Source organism: Clinocottus analis, unplaced genomic scaffold, assembly GCF_023055335.1.
Source record: "Clinocottus analis isolate CAN_PGR_092001 unplaced genomic scaffold, fCliAna1.0.p SCAF_41, whole genome shotgun sequence".
NCBI classification, from domain to species: domain Eukaryota; kingdom Metazoa; phylum Chordata; class Actinopteri; order Perciformes; family Cottidae; genus Clinocottus; species Clinocottus analis.
In genome coordinates, this window is record NW_027176165.1 from 295,570 (window position 1) to 312,448 (window position 16,879).

General features: G+C 44.6%; 1 protein-coding gene across 4 annotated transcripts in view; it reads right to left on the bottom strand.

Moving 5' to 3' along the window:
• The window catches only part of eeig1a (estrogen-induced osteoclastogenesis regulator 1a), a 28,931-nt gene that overhangs the window by 2,437 nt on the left and 9,615 nt on the right, over positions 1 to 16,879 (bottom strand). For all 4 annotated transcript variants that reach the window (XM_068598928.1, XM_068598929.1, XM_068598931.1 and 1 more), the window contains 7 exons: positions 5,194 to 5,314; positions 4,766 to 4,795; positions 3,333 to 3,449; positions 2,187 to 2,233; positions 1,546 to 1,697; positions 667 to 771; positions 379 to 571 (listed from right to left, as the gene is read on the bottom strand). In XM_068598928.1, coding sequence (XP_068455029.1) covers positions 379 to 571; positions 667 to 771; positions 1,546 to 1,697; positions 2,187 to 2,233; positions 3,333 to 3,449; positions 4,766 to 4,795; positions 5,194 to 5,314 — 765 coding nt within the window. The remainder of the gene's footprint in view (positions 1 to 378; positions 572 to 666; positions 772 to 1,545; positions 1,698 to 2,186; positions 2,234 to 3,332; positions 3,450 to 4,765; positions 4,796 to 5,193; positions 5,315 to 16,879) is intronic.

Consider the following 16,879-nt stretch of genomic DNA (forward strand, 5'->3'; position numbering starts at 1 on the left):
GTTGTTTACAACCAGGGACTTTCAAACACTTGAGGCAAGAACCGAAGAAGAAGAAGAAGAAGAAGAAGAAGAAGAAGAAGAAGAAGAAGAAGAAGAAGAAGAAGAAGAAGAAGAAGAAGAAGAAGAAGAAGAAGAAGAAGAAGAAGAAGAAGAAGAAGAAGAAGAAGAAGAAGAAGAAGAAGAAGAAGAAGAAGAACAACAACAACAACAACAACAACAACAACAACAACAACAACAACAGGTCTTGCAGCGCGTCCTGCATCTCGGTGCTCAGCGAGACCAGAGGGCCCGTCAGCACCGTCAGTACCGTCAGTACCGTCAGTACCGTCAGTACCGTCAGCACCGTCAGTACCGTCAGCACCGTGGTATTGTGGGTACCTGGGGTTTCTGTTGGGTAGGACGGGTCTCGGGGGTCTCGGTGGTCTCTCTGGGCGGCCGGCGTCCTTCTCTCCGTCGGTCGGCGCGTCGGCGGAGAAACACAAGCCTCCAGAAGCGCTGCTGCCCGTGGAAGCGTTCCTGCGATGGGTGAGGTCGGACAGGCTGGAGGAGCAGGAGTGCTCGGTGCTGTAGCCTGCAGGAGCAGACACCAGAGGTCAGCACGTTCTCCTGAAACGTGCCAACATCCCTGTTTTGAGCTTCACAATAAAGGTCTGGGGGGACCTGCACCTGAGATCCTGCTGTGCTGGCTGGCGTAGCTGGAGTTACGCGAGTGGCCGGACTGGAAGACTTCTGCAGGACCGTACGGAGACGCTTCTGCTGCTTCAAGGAGACCTGGAGGCAGCACGAGGACAACTAAGCACAACGTGATGCGTTTCATCTGAACTCTGACAGAACAAAACTCAAACTGTGAGAAGAATGTGTCCGTCAGTCCAAAACCATTCATGTTGGCAATTCAATCATTATTTATCACGCAATTTATTGTGCAAAATAAAAAGTTAAATGGCCCAAATAGACACAATTATCTCTCAGGACACGAAGAAAAAAAACTTCAGCAGCGAGAAAAAGTAAATCCTGCAAATCTTTGAAAACGTCATGAAACAGATCGAATCCCCCCGATGGTCACGGACCAGTGATGCTGGACCAGAACCAGTGATGCTGGACCAGAACCAGTGATGCTGGACCAGAACCAGTGACGCTGGCTCCAGAACCAGTGATGCTGGACCAGAACCAGTGATGCTGGCTCCAGAACCAGTGATGCTGGCTCCAGAACCAGTGATGCTGGCTCCAGAACCAGTGATGCTCGACCAGAACCAGTGATGCTGGACCAGAACCAGTGATGCTGGCTCCAGAACCAGTGATGCTGGCTCCAGAACCAGTGATGCTGGCTCCAGAACCAGTGATGCTGGACCAGAACCAGTGATGCTGGCTCCAGAACCAGTGATGCTGGCTCCAGAACCAGTGATGCTCGACCAGAACCAGTGATGCTGGACCAGAACCAGTGATGCTGGCTCCAGAACCAGTGATGCTGGCTCCAGAACCAGTGATGCTGGCTCCAGAACCAGATCCAACATGTGACTGAAAGAGTCCTCGGGACGCGAGCCACACCTGAGCTGGCGATGGAGGCTCGCGGCTTGGCGGCTCGGCCCAGAGACACGCCTCCGGCCGGCCCGGGCTCGGCCGTCCCCTCCCCCTTGCAGTCCAGCTGCAGGGTGGGCTCTCGTCCCGGGATGGAGATGGACTTGGCTGTGCTGGGAGGCCTGCAGGACAGAGAGGGACACCACTCATCAGTCTGGAGCTGACGAGCGCACAGAGCTGCTGGAGCAGTCATGTGAGCACCGCAGGGAAACGCAGCCAACGCTGCAACACAGAACAGAGCAGATTATGAGGCTTTAACGACCCGGTCGAGAAGGAACATTTTCCATAACCTCTGAGGTGAAACCTGCTGAGATCTGGCAAAATACCAACAAAGAAAAGCTACCAGTGATTTTAGAAATGACTGTCTTAAATATATTAAACAGACAACTATTATTTCCCTGTTTATTTAAATGAAATTAGGCTAAAAACCATCAATGCAACGCAGCTGTTGCGCAACACTGTGCAGCTCCAGACTACAACAGTGCCATCGTCTCAGAGTTGAGCTCAGGAGAGGAACGAGACGAAGGCTCTGCGCTCAGTCATCATCAACCGAGGAGTTTACCCTGAGACAAGAGAGCGTCCCGTTTCAATCAACAACAACAACAACTCACGTTTTGAAGCACGGATCTCCAGACAGGAGGGTCATGCCGATGATCACCTGGAATGAAAAGGTAAAGATAAACATGAAGTTAAGGGTTAAGTTAAGAGTTCTTCATGGATTAGTGTTCATGTCCGTCTGGTTTTAACTGTTCAATCTAAACTTTCTGCTGTTTCACTCGTGGAGACTTTATCAATGCTGAGGAAATGCAGAGAGGTATGACGCAACACCTGAACACACACAGGCGTACTTTCACATGCACACACACACACACTTCTTTCTTTCTTTCGTCTATCTTATGCATTTTTCATTTAATGTTTGTAATTTAGTAAATGTTAATATATTATACAGGTGGAGGCTTCAAATAATCCCAGTTGGCTTTTTGTCTCTTCCTGCGCTGTTATTCATTCATCTCTGTTGTGACTTTTATTGTTTGAATTGTGTGAATTAAGAAAATTAACAACATTTGAAGTTGTGTTGCGTGAGGTACTTTTCCATATTTAGTGTGTTACTTTGCTGAAATAACCCTTTAAACCACCACAACAACACAGTTACACTGAGTTCATGTCAGAACACGATCACTATCCACAATGCTCTGAAAACAACAGATTAAATACGAGCTTAACGGAGAACACGACTAAAACCTCCTGGGCGTTGATCAAACTCATGACGTCAGAGTCCTCAGAGGAGACGAGTGACTGGACTTTCCTTTTAAATTAAACTCAAATCAGGATCAATTATCTGTAGATTGATGAACTAATTAATCGACGACTCGTTTCAGCTCTGGACAAAACTAAAAGTACCAAAACACAATTTCACTCCTCCACAGAAAACTCAACAAAAGATCTCCGGTGTCACGAGGCGATGGGACACTCATCTCCCTCGCTGCTGCTTCCCTCTGGTCGCTTCTCCAGAGATCAATTTAAAAAAGGTCAAAAGGTCAAAGTCCCAAAAGTTACCGATCGATCTCTTTTCAGGCTTTTAATTTATGACACAATGAAAGTCTCTCGAGGGCACAGACGCGTACAAAACATGTATTCTGATGGTTTTAAACATCCCTCTATTGGATAAAAAGACATGCATTATATATATATATATATATATATATATATATATATATATATAAACCATGCACAACATGCGTGCGTCGTGTCCTCGCCTTCAGGATGGAGTTGTCCTGCCGCGTGTTCTTGGTGTCGTATCCCTCCAGCAGGCAGCAGCGCACCGTGCAGCCGGAGCCGGCGAACTCGGCCATGTTGAGGTCTGTGAAGCCCAGCTGAGGGTGAAGAGGAAGAGGAGGAGGAAGAGTTAACCCTGGACCCGGATCATGGTGACAGCAATGGACCGGCACGGACGGCTGGTCCACAAACTGAACACTGAGCTTTTGAGCAGAATTCATGTCCCGCTGGTCGGCCTCATGTTGTGATGAGCTGCTGCTGCTTCCTGTGAGGGAGAAGAAGACCACCAGAGCTACCAAGCTGCTGGAGACCACCAGAGCTACCAAGCTGCTGGAGACCACCAGAGCTACCAAGCTGCTGGAGACCACCAGAAACCACCAGAGCTACCAAGCTGCTGGAGACCACCAGAGAAACACCTTGTTCTGTCTCAACATCAAGTCTCACGCTGGACTGAGACAGAGAGACAAAGAGACAACAAATAGACTAAGAGACAGAGAGACAGAGAGACAAAGAGACAGAGAGACAAAGAGACAGAGAGACAGAGAGACAAAAGACAGAGAGACAGAGAGCCATGTGAATGTGAGCAGATCCATAATCATCTGCAGATTTACCAGATAAAACAGGAAAGTGCTGCAACACAGTGGTTTATAAGAGGTGGACGAGGTCATTGGGACGCTGCGGTGTGTGTGAGGCCGTTTTAACAGTTCGGTATCTCGGCCGTGGCCATCTTGTTTTCTTTGCAGCCGGTGAAGAGAAGGGAGCATCTGGAGCACAGAGTCCAGAGACATGAGCTGCAGCCTCTCTGCCAGGAGGCGTCCTCTTCTTCTACAGTGAATCACTCATTCGCCGCTTAGACTTTTCAAAATGGCTGCTGTGGAAACACATGATCTCCACACGGTCCCAGATCGGCCCGATAAGGATTCCTGACCTTTACCCCCGGTGAGGAAACCGCCTTTGTCCCAACTGCAATCACGCTGTTATTCTAACGCGGGCTCCTCTCCAGTTTAAGGTTCCCGTGCTTTATTCTCCTGGTTCCTCTTCTCTTCAGGGAGCTTCTGTTTTCATAGGTGTGTATTTAAAGGAAGCCAACTTCTAAGGAGGGAAGCAGGGTATATTTAGCCGCGAGGAAACCTAAACGAACAGAGGAAGCGGTTCCTGTCCACGGGGCGACCTTCACGAGGGCTTCGACCTTGTAATTTCCATCACGAGACGTGACTCATTTCTCAGGAGCTCCTCAGAGTTACGGTCGAGCTGCCGCCAGGATGTTTCCTCCGTTCTGAGCCAACGGGTTTTTAATTCACTGCTCTCGGCGTCCTCGTCACGGTGCGGCGAGGGATGCAAATATTTACACGACACGGGCAGCGATGTTTACGGGATCTGTAACTGCTCCTGCGTGTTGAGGCGAGGCTCTTACCTTCGAGTACGCTTTCCCTCCTTTGAGCTCCTGCAGAGGAAAAAAAACAGGAAGACGGTAATGAAACCCGGTCATCCAACTGATCCCAACTTCACATTACACAGGCCTGAGATTACAGAGAGGAGAGAGTTAAATTACTACGTGGAAAACCACACTGGTGAGGTTCCTCAGAGCGCCGGCACTGAAATATCCCAGAAGGCAGTTCTGTGAGAGCGACTCCAGAAGTCTTAAAACAGTCTGTACCACGCAGTTCTGCAGGGCATCGATACACAAGTTGTACTACGAAAACATTATCAGTAGAAAGACGACTCTGCATCGTTGATTTCTAGAATCATCGAGACCTTTAGCAGAGGAACAGACCATGATGAGGAAGTCTAAGTCCTGCATGATTCGTTGTGTGTGTACTTTCATCCGCGTGAGACTCGTACCTTCCTGACCGACACCCTGCAGACGGACGGGTCCAGGACGCCCGTGTGGGGGTTGGCGCTCATTTTGGACACAAAGGTGAACCTCTTCCTCCAGCGGACACAGTTCTCCCGAACCTCCTGTCTGCGAGGACACACACACACACACACACACATAAACACACACAGCTTGCAACACAAACATCTCAGTTTGGGATTCTTGTGCCTGTGATGAATTATTCAGTGCCTTTTTATTTCTGAGCACTGGCTGCAGACTTTGCTTAATGGCAGCGTGAATCATTTTTCTATTTGCAGAGACAATAAAACCGCCGCTGAAACTTCTCATGGAACAAAATGGCAGCAACCTCAAGTGTATTTATGCAAAAGGCCAGCACAGTTTCAATTCACGTCAACCCTAAACAGCCTCAAGACTTCACAACTCCTCATTCTGGATTCGTTTGACTCTCCGGCCTCAGACAACACGTGATTTTCCAGTAACGCCGTCCCGGCCTCATGACCAGCGTTGTCCACTGAGGGTCAGATCTATCAGCGCTGAGAAGAAAACATGTTGTGAGCAGCTTTTTCCAAAACAAGCCGGTTCCCATGGCTTCTCACGAAGCGTTTCAGCTTTAGCGTCGGTGAAGCTGTCTGCTTGTGATGGATGCAGCTTTTTGTTGCAGCTTATCAACGAGGCCTTCTCCTTCTGGGTTAGTCAGACGTCCTCGTGTCATTAATGCGTCACTCTGTGACGTGCAGACTCGCATCTAAAGATCATGTCTGCATCTCGACGTGTCGCAGTGAAGACAAACGGTTGTTCCATTGATCAATCAGTGGTTGAACAGAAACACGTATCATTAAACCATCCAGTGATAGATTTAAGCTTGAGGGAATGGCAAAGGGCATTTTTCACAAGTGTAATTATGCTTTTAAATTGTATTAATAGAATAATCAATGGATTAATTACCCAGAAGGGAAGTGATGGTTGTGTGAGCATAATGTGTGTTTTGCTTTCCATTAAAAAGATAAGATAAGCCTTTATTGATCCAAATGTTGGTGTTGAGGCAGTAAAACAGAAATAAGTACAGATGCATAGAGAAAGGGTTAAAACAGAAGAATTAAATATACAAACAGAATAAAATTCTAAAGAAGGGAAATGGTTTTCTTTAGTGTAAAACGTTAAACTGAGAATTGTGTTTGTGATCTTAAAATGAGCCGTTTGTATCAACGTGTGCGTCTGGGTTGTGCAATAGATTCATCATGTGAAGCCAGGAGGTTGTGCAACATGCGGCTTGATCTTATCTGGTTGTGTAATGTGTGTAATGTGTGTAATGTGTGTGGTTGCAATCTGCAGTACATGTTGCGTTGTGTGTCTGTTTCTTATAATCTGCAATTAAGGAGGAAGATATGGTGACGAGTCATATGCTGCAGATACAAAGCGTATAGATTTATACCAAACCTTAAATTAAGTTGAACTGTACAATTGTACGATTGTGACGGACCTAAAAGGTAACGAGGAGAAAAGCTGCGACCAGTAAACATGGACGTAAACGTTACTCATTGTTACAGATAAACAGAAGCGCTCATTGAATATGGATGGAAATAAAATCACATAATTAATGAGAATCTAAAGACGGAAAAAAACGGCAGAAAGAGTTGAAATATATCATGAAATATATCATGAAAGATGTCATCATGGACTAGACAACGGGTCTGTTTGAGTTTTAATTCATCTTATTTTATTGCGTCTCAGTTCATCAGAACACGTTATTGATCCCTGGGGATGAAACGTGCACGTTGCAGCTGCTCCTCCAGAAGATCACAAAGAAATACACATAAAGAACTGCATGAAATGTGAATAAAGGACTATGCAACATATAATTAACATAATGTATATAATGTCACAATACTAATACATACACAATATGTGCAGGGGATTAAACAAAGTATTATTATTTAAACATAAATGGGTGTAAATATCTACAGTAAATTAAAGATTCTATCTTTAAATGACAGTAAAACGCAGTATTTTTGGAAGTATTGTTACAGTTTTATCATTATTTATTCTAATCACAGTACATGAGGGGGATTGAGTGGTGTGAGAGACAGAAGGTGCTAACACACACACACACACACACACACACACACACACACACACACACACACACAGCAGCAGCTGCTGCTCTCCCCCTCGTTGCATCCTGACATGTTTTCACTCTGTTCCACCGAGTCAAGCTTTGTGTCTCGCTGTTTATTAGTTATTATGTTATAGTGTTGTTGTTATTGTCATTAAAACATCCCGTCAACAAACAAACATGTTGTTTACAGCCTCTTAAAACAAGTTTGATCACCATTTAATATAATAAATATATATTACTAAGGGATTTTCAGATACTTCAGGTAAGAACCAGAGTAGTAGTAGAAGAAGAAGAAGAAGAAGAAGAAGAAGAAGGAGAAGAAGGAGAAGAAGAAGGAGAAGGAGAAGAGGAGACACTGGTCTGCTGGTGTTTCATGAGGAAGGAAACGCTTCTTGAGGTGAATGTAAACATAACGTGTTTGTTTACTTGTCTCTTTAAAAACTACCATCAACTAAAATAAATCCACAACAACAAGAATGAAAACAAAAACACAAACAAGGCGTGTAGAGCTGGTCCTGAACCAACTGGAGGAGGACTCCCTGGAGACCAGGAGCAGCTCTGATCAGGAGCTGATCCAGTGTGGAACGGGGAGCGCTCTCCAAACCAAATTCCTCAGTCCAGATGGCTTTGTTCAGCCGCCATGGAAACCTCTCACTCCTCAAAACACAGCGAGGCCTGCCGGCCGCTCAGAGGAGGAGGAGGAGGAGGAGGAGGAAGAGGAGGAAGAGGAAGAGGAGGGGGAGGAGGGGGAGGCGCTCCCACTCTCTTTCAGCCCTTTAGTGTTTACAGGCGTGTCCGGCACTCGTTTTTAATCTCACCTGCAACCCTCATGTCTCTGGTGTTCACTCGTTCTACTTTCACGTGTTTCAGGGAGGAGGAAGAGGAGGAAGAGGAAGAAGGAGGAGGGGGGACTCTATTAACATGTGTTTTCTGGCTGTGTTCACACTGATTATCCAAGTTTTGACTTTTGCCTCTCAGATTGTTTTGCGTCAAAAGCAATAAAACCTGTATGGAGTCTGTTTCTGATCAGAACCAGAGTGAGACCTGAAACAGACCAAATGGGTTCAGATGTATAAACCACAATACAAGCTGACGTAAACCAGGAAAAATATGCTGTAATGTGCCAGCAAAAGGTAGTGAAGAAGAAAACTGGGGCTCTAACCACTGATGGAGGGTTGAAATACGTTTAAAAAGTCACGTTTTAGGATTAAATGATTTATTCTTACGAGCACAACAATTACAGAGAAGCAGCCGATGGCAATTCAAATCTTTGATCGTAGGCTCTCGTTAAATATGTATAAAAAAGACAACGAGCAAGATCTAAACTCTTCTGCAACACCAGACTCACATCAGAGCCGTTCAGTGTGAACAACAAAAACCTGCAACAACAATTCTGATGAGAACCAGATTCACACCGGATACTGAATCAATGCAGAGTGAAGCCGACGCAGGACAAGAAGTCTATGCTTCATGTGTTAAAGCTGCATTCTCTCTCCTGACCACCAGGGGGCGACTCCTCTGGTTGTATAGAAGTCTATGCTTCATGTGTTAAAGCTGCATTCTCTCTCCTGACCACCAGGGGGAGACTCCTCTGGTTGTATAGAAGTCTACGCTTCATGTGGTAAAGCTGCATTCTCTCTCCTGACCACCAGGGGGAGACTCCTCTGGTTGTATAGAAGTCTACGCTTCATGTGGTAAAGCTGCATTCTCTCTCCTGACCACCAGGGGGAGACTCCTCTGGTTGTATAGAAGTCTATGCTTCATGTGTTAAAGCTGCATTCTCTCTCCTGACCACCAGGGGGAGACTCCTCTGGTTGTATAGAAGTCTATGCTTCATGTGTTAAAGCTGCATTCTCTCTCCTGACCACCAGGGGGAGACTCCTCTGGTTGTATAGAAGTCTACGCTTCATGTGGTAAAGCTGCATTCTCTCTCCTGACCACCAGGGGGAGACTCCTCTGGTTGTATAGAAGTCTATGCTTCATGTGTTAAAGCTGCATTCTCTCTCCTGACCACCAGGGGGAGACTCCTCTGGTTGTATAGAAGTCTATGCTTCATGTGTTAAAGCTGCATTCTCTCTCCTGACCACCAGGGGGAGACTCCTCTGGTTGTATAGAAGTCTATGCTTCATGTGGTAAAGCTGCATTCTCTCTCCTGACCACCAGGGGGCGACTCCTCTGGTTGTATAGAAGTCTATGCTTCATGTGTTAACGCTGCATTCTCTCTCCTGACCACCAGGGCCGACTCCTCTGGTTGTATAGAAGTCTATGCTTCATGTGGTAAAGCTGCATTCTCTCTCCTGACCACCAGGGGGCGACTCCTCTGGTTGTATAGAAGTCTATGCTTCATGTGTTAACGCTGCATTCTCTCTCCTGACCACCAGGGCCGACTCCTCTGGTTGTATAGAAGTCTATGCTTCATGTGTTAAAGCTGCATTCTCTCTCCTGACCACCAGGGGGCGACTCCTCTGGTTGTATAGAAGTCTATGCTTCATGTGTTAAAGCTGCATTCTCTCTCCTGACCACCAGGGGGCGACTCCTCTGGTTGTATAGAAGTCTATGCTTCATGTGTTGAAGCTGCATTCTCTCTCCTGACCACCAGGGGGCGACTCCTCTGGTTGTATAGAAGTCTATGCTTCATGTGTTAAAGCTGCATTCTCTCTCCTGACCACCAGGGGGCGACTCCTCTGGTTGTATAGAAGTCTATGCTTCGTGTGTTAAAGCGTTCTTCGTGCCGTGGTTAACACACTCCACCCAACACACACACACACACACCACCCAACACACACACATACACACACACCTCAAGGGAAATCAGAAGGTCAACAAAATGTTCTCGTAAATAGGAGTGACGCCGTCCGTCGGCCTCAGATCCTCAAACAGACATCGAGTAAATCGACAGAAGTCTTCTACCAAAAAGCTTGAAAAGTAACGTGAGCCAACGTTCCTCCATCATCAATAATTACATGAACGTTTGAGAGCCAAAGGCAGACGAAGCTAACAAGAGATGGAACCAAATACTCCTGTGACTCTGAACCAGAGAAGATCAGGAAGAGGAAGGAAGAGGAGGAGAGGATTTATCTCCTCAAAAGAAAAACCTTGGGAAAGCAAAAGGAGGAAGAAATGGGAGCGAGCGTTTTTTAATTAAGAGAAAGAAAGTAAAGTACTTTGAGATTATTTACGGGCAACAAAGAGCGACGTGACCGCGAGCCCACCCAAGACATGAAGAACCCAGAAAACAAGATTTAAAAAGTGAAGAGAAAATGTTCTTCTCTTTCTCGTCCAGCTGCTGTGTATTATCGTATAACAGTTTTTTAATTGGTCTAATTTATAGTTTCTGAAAGCTCTTTAAAATGCTGTTTTTAATTTATGGTCTTTTCCAAGTTGCGGTCTTTAAACGGGATCATTTGTGCTTTTCCGTTTCATGTTTTAGTCGGTAAATCTTTGTTATCGGCCAGAAAACTCTGGAGATATTACGGCTTTCCGTCCGGCTTTTCATGTTAAAAAAAAGGGTTGCATTTGTTTTCTTTTATTTAAAAGAAAAAAGGATTAACCGCTTTTTCTCAATCCAAATAAAAATGCTTTTGTAGTTTTTGCTTCGTCAACGAAATGTAAAACAAGAATTTGTCCGTGTAGGATTTGTTTGACTTGGACTCCTTCAACTAGAGTCCAGTCAATCAGCTGCTCCTCAGAAACAAACTCACAGTACGACTAAATGTTTCGTGCCGAGCTAAAGTTTACAGGATCTGGACTCAGATGTGTTTTGACCATCTCTCTGCTGCCGGCCCTCCCGCCACCAAAAAACACTGCAATCTGGCAACGCCTGGTTATTAAAACACAACAAAGAAGATCTGCACTGAGAAGACGCACTAAAAGTTGCGATTGCAAACTTGAAAGTCATCAGAAAGCCTGCAAAGTAAACATGACGTCTGATTCAAGGCCCCCCCTCCGGGGCCCCGGTGATGACTCAACGCGTCAGCAATGCAGCGGTACGGATCCTTATCTCCCGGCCTGGCAGCGCGGCTCCTGGGGGCCCGGGGACCAAACAAACAGCCGCGTGCCGACGCCGGGGCCGCGTCCGGGCTCAGATGAACGCCGAGAGCAGACTGCCGAGGAAGCAGACGGAGCCTGCAGGGGCGCGACGTGAGGGCGACCCGGGGGGCGGCAGGGTCGTTTCTGGACCCTGAAAAAGGTCACGGGGTCAAATGTCGCTGACGCCAACAGCCTTTGAAGTACCTTCTGTAGACGACCATCGATGGATGTCCAAGTCACCTCCGACGAGTTAAAAAGACTTCCATGTTTATAGTCGGGTAGTGATGAAACAAAAACTGTTATTCAAATATGAAAATTATTATTTAAAACTGAAACCACAACAACTGACACCAGGACAGGGAGTCAGTGGTGAAGTGGTACAGCCGAACGGAAGTGGCCATATCTGTATATTCCTCATGTTTACATTGTTTACTGAGGAATAAGGCAAGAGAGGAGGAGTCAAGCACAGACTTCTATACAACCAGAGGAGTCACCTCCTGGTGGTCAGGAGAGAGAATGCAGCTTTAACACATGAAGCATAGACTTCTATACAACCAGAGGCAAGCCAAACGGCGTCACTGGGCCGTTTAAATGAGGTAACACACATTGAACTTCTCTTCTACTTCATAAAAACATGAAAGTAAAAACACACAACTGAGCACGCACACCTCCACACACATCAACACACCTCCACACACATCAACACACCTCCACACACATCAACACACCTCCACACACATCAACACACATCAACACACCTCCACACACATCAACACACCTCCACACACATCCCACCAAAACGCACACGGTTGGAAAAGTGAGAGGAAAACAGGAAACAGCTGTTGAGAAGCCGCTCTTCCCGGCGGGTTTTCTAACTCTTCCCACAAACTCCTTCCTTCCTTCCTTTCCTCTGCTCTCCTCCTTTCCTTTCCTCCTTTCCTCTGCTCGCCTCCTTTCCTCGGCTCGCCTCCTTTCCTCGGCTCGCCTCCTTTCCTCGGCTCGCCTCCTTTCCTCGGCTCGCCTCCTTTCCTCGGCTCTGCTCCTTTCCTCGGCTCGCCTCCTTTCCTCGGCTCGCCTCCTTTCCTCGGCTCGCCTCCTTTCCTCGGCTCTCCTCCTTTCCTCTGCTCTCCTCCTTTCCTCTGCTCGCCTCCTTTCCTCTGCTCTCCTCCTTTCCTCTGCTCGCCTCCTTTCCTCTGCTCTCCTCTCGTAGGGTGAAGGTCCAGGTGACTGAAGTCACTCTTTCTCTGTGGCAGTAAACCTTCTGAGCTCTAAAGAACTTTGTGGCTGAAAAGCTGCTTTAATCACTTTGTTGACAAAACCTGTGAAATGAAATGTGACTACTACTGTTGAACAGGTTTACTACTGATAGTACTGATAGTACTACTACTGATACTACTACTACTGTTGAACAGGTTTACTACTGATAGTACTGATAGTACTACTACTGATACTACTACTACTGTTGAACAGGTTTACTACTGATAGTACTACTAGTACTACTACTGATACTACTACTACTGTTGAACAGGTTTACTACTGATAGTACTACTAGTACTACTACTGATACTACTACTACTGTTGAACAGGTTTACTACTGATAGTACTACTAGTACTACTGCTGATACTACTACTACTGTTGAACAGGTTTACTACTGATAGTACTACTAGTACTACTGCTGATACTACTACTACTGTTGAACAGGTTTACTACTGATAGTACTACTAGTACTACTGCTGATACTACTACTACTGTTGAACAGGTTTACTACTGATAGTACTGATAGTACTACTACTGATACTACTACTACTGTTGAACAGGTTTACTACTGATAGTACTACTAGTACTACTACTGATACTACTACTACTGTTGAACAGGTTTACTACTGATAGTACTGATAGTACTACTACTGATACTACTACTACTGTTGAACAGGTTTACTACTGATAGTACTACTACTGATACTACTACTACTGTTGAACAGGTTTACTACTGATATTACTACTAGTACTACTACTGATACTACTACTACTGTTGAACAGGTTTACTACTGATATTACTACTAGTACTACTACTGATACTACTACTACTGTTGAACAGGTTTACTACTGATAGTACTACTAGTACTACTACTGATACTACTACTACTGTTGAACAGGTTTACTACTGATATTACTACTAGTACTACTACTGATACTACTACTACTGTTGAACAGGTTTACTACTGATAGTACTGATAGTACTACTACTGATACTACTACTACTGATACTACTGATACTACTACTACTGTTGAACAGGTTTACTACTGATAGTACTACTAGTACTACTGCTGATACTACTACTACTGTTGAACAGGTTTACTACTGATAGTACTACTACTGATACTACTACTACTGTTGAACAGGTTTACTACTGATAGTACTGATAGTACTACTACTGATACTACTACTACTGATACTACTGATACTACTACTACTGTTGAACAGGTTTACTACTGATAGTACTACTAGTACTACTGCTGATACTACTACTACTGTTGAACAGGTTTACTACTGATAGTACTACTAGTACTACTACTGATACTACTACTACTGTTGAACAGGTTTACTACTGATAGTACTGATAGTACTACTACTGATACTACTACTACTGTTGAACAGGTTTACTACTGATAGTACTGATAGTACTACTACTGATACTACTACTACTGTTGAACAGGTTTACTACTGATAGTACTACTAGTACTACTACTGATACTACTACTACTGTTGAACAGGTTTACTACTGATAGTACTGATAGTACTACTACTGATACTACTACTACTGTTGAACAGGTTTACTACTGATAGTACTGATAGTACTACTACTGATACTACTACTACTGTTGAACAGGTTTACTACTGATAGTACTACTAGTACTACTGCTGATACTACTACTACTGTTGAACAGGTTTACTACTGATAGTACTACTAGTACTACTGCTGATACTACTACTACTGTTGAACAGGTTTACTACTGATAGTACTGATAGTACTACTACTGATACTACTACTACTGTTGAACAGGTTTACTACTGATAGTACTACTAGTACTACTACTGATACTACTACTACTGTTGAACAGGTTTACTACTGATAGTACTACTAGTACTACTACTGATACTACTACTACTGTTGAACAGGTTTACTACTGATAGTACTACTAGTACTACTACTGATACTACTACTACTGTTGAACAGGTTTACTACTGATAGTACTGATAGTACTACTACTGATACTACTACTACTGTTGAACAGGTTTACTACTGATAGTACTACTAGTACTACTACTGATACTACTACTACTGTTGAACAGGTTTACTACTGATAGTACTACTAGTACTACTGCTGATACTACTACTACTGTTGAACAGGTTTACTACTGATAGTACTACTAGTACTACTGCTGATACTACTACTACTGTTGAACAGGTTTACTACTGATAGTACTACTAGTACTACTACTGATACTACTACTACTGTTGAACAGGTTTACTACTGATAGTACTACTAGTACTACTACTGATACTACTACTACTGTTGAACAGGTTTACTACTGATAGTACTACTAGTACTACTACTGATACTACTACTACTGTTGAACAGGTTTACTACTGATAGTACTACTAGTACTACTACTGATACTGATACTACTGATACTACTACTACTGATAGTATGACTACTACTACTACTGATACTACTACTACTGATACTACTGCTACTGATACTACTGCTACTACTACTACTGATACTACTGCTAGTACTACTACTGATACTACTACTACTGATACTACTAGTACTGATACTACTACTAGTACTACTACTGATACTACTACTAGTACTACTACTGATACTACTACTACTGATACTACTGCTAGTACTAGTACTGATACTACTACTACTGATACTACTGCTACTACTACTACTGATACTACTACTACTGATAGTACTGCTAGTACTACTACTGATAGTACTAGTACTGATACTACTAGTACTGATACTACTAGTACTGATACTACTAGTACTGATACTACTACTAGTACTACTACCGATACTACTACTACTGATACTACTACTGATACTACTGCTAGTACTACTACTGATACTACTACTGATACTACTGCTAGTACTACTACTGACGCTACTGCTAGTACTACTACTGACGCTACTGCTAGTACTACTACTGCCGCTACTGCTAGTACTACTACTACCTCTACTACTAGTACTACTACCACTACTACTAGTACTACTACTACTGACTCTACTAGTACTACTACTACTAGTACTGACTCTACTAGTACTACTAGTACTACTGACTCTACTAGTACTACTACATACTTTGTTGCTGCAGAGGATTAATTTAAGGAGAAAGTTCAATCCTGAAGTTTGAGAAATTGGACCCAGATTAAACTGATTACACAGATTAGGATTATTTTCGGTTGAATGATCAAATGAGTGAAACTGAAGGCGTTAGTAGTCAAAGCGCTGCAGTGAACGACAGACAAAATGAAGCGTGAAGAACCGAGAGGACAGAGAGTGACTGAGCAGCCTGAAGCCATGAAGCCACCTCACTGGGACGAGAGGCATCGCCTGTAAACTCAGATTATGGACTAGGACATATTTCAAAAGCATCCAGGAGCTCACGGATAAGCCCGACACACCAACAGTGTTCACCAGAGAACCATCAGTGCAGCTCTGGAGGAAAAGCTGCGAAAGACTTAACGAGCTGTTTGGGAGGAAGACGAGGACACACTCCCTTAAGAAACACACAACCCTGAGAACACACTCCTTAAGAAACACACAACCCCTGAGAACACACTCCCTTAAGAAACACACAACCCCTGAGAACACACTCCTTAAGAAACACACAACCCCAGAACACACTCCTTAAGAAACACACAACCCCTGAGAACACACTCCCTTAAGAAACACACAACCCTGAGAACACACTCCCTTAAGAAACACACAACCCTGAGAACACACTCCTTAAGAAACACACAACCCCCGAGAACTCACTCCTTAAGAAACACACAACCCCCGAGAACACACTCCTTAAGAAACACACAACCCCCGAGAACACACTCTTTAAGAAACACACAACCCCCGAGAACACACTCCTTAAGAAACACACAACCCCCGAGAACACACTCCTTAAGAAACACACAACCCCCGAGAACACACTCCTTAAGAAACACACAACCCCCGAGAACACACTCCTTAAGAAACACACAACCCCCGAGAACACACTCCTTAAGAAACACACAACCCCCGAGAACACACTCCTTAAGAAACCACAACCCCCGAGAACACACTCCTTAAGAAACACACAACCCCCGAGAACACACTCCTTAAGAAACACACAACCCCCGAGAACACACTCCTTAAGAAACACACAACACACTCCTTAAGAAACACACAACCCCTGAGAACACACTCCTTAAGAAACACACAACCCCTGAGAACACACTCCTTAAGAAACACACAACCCCGAGAACACACTCCTTA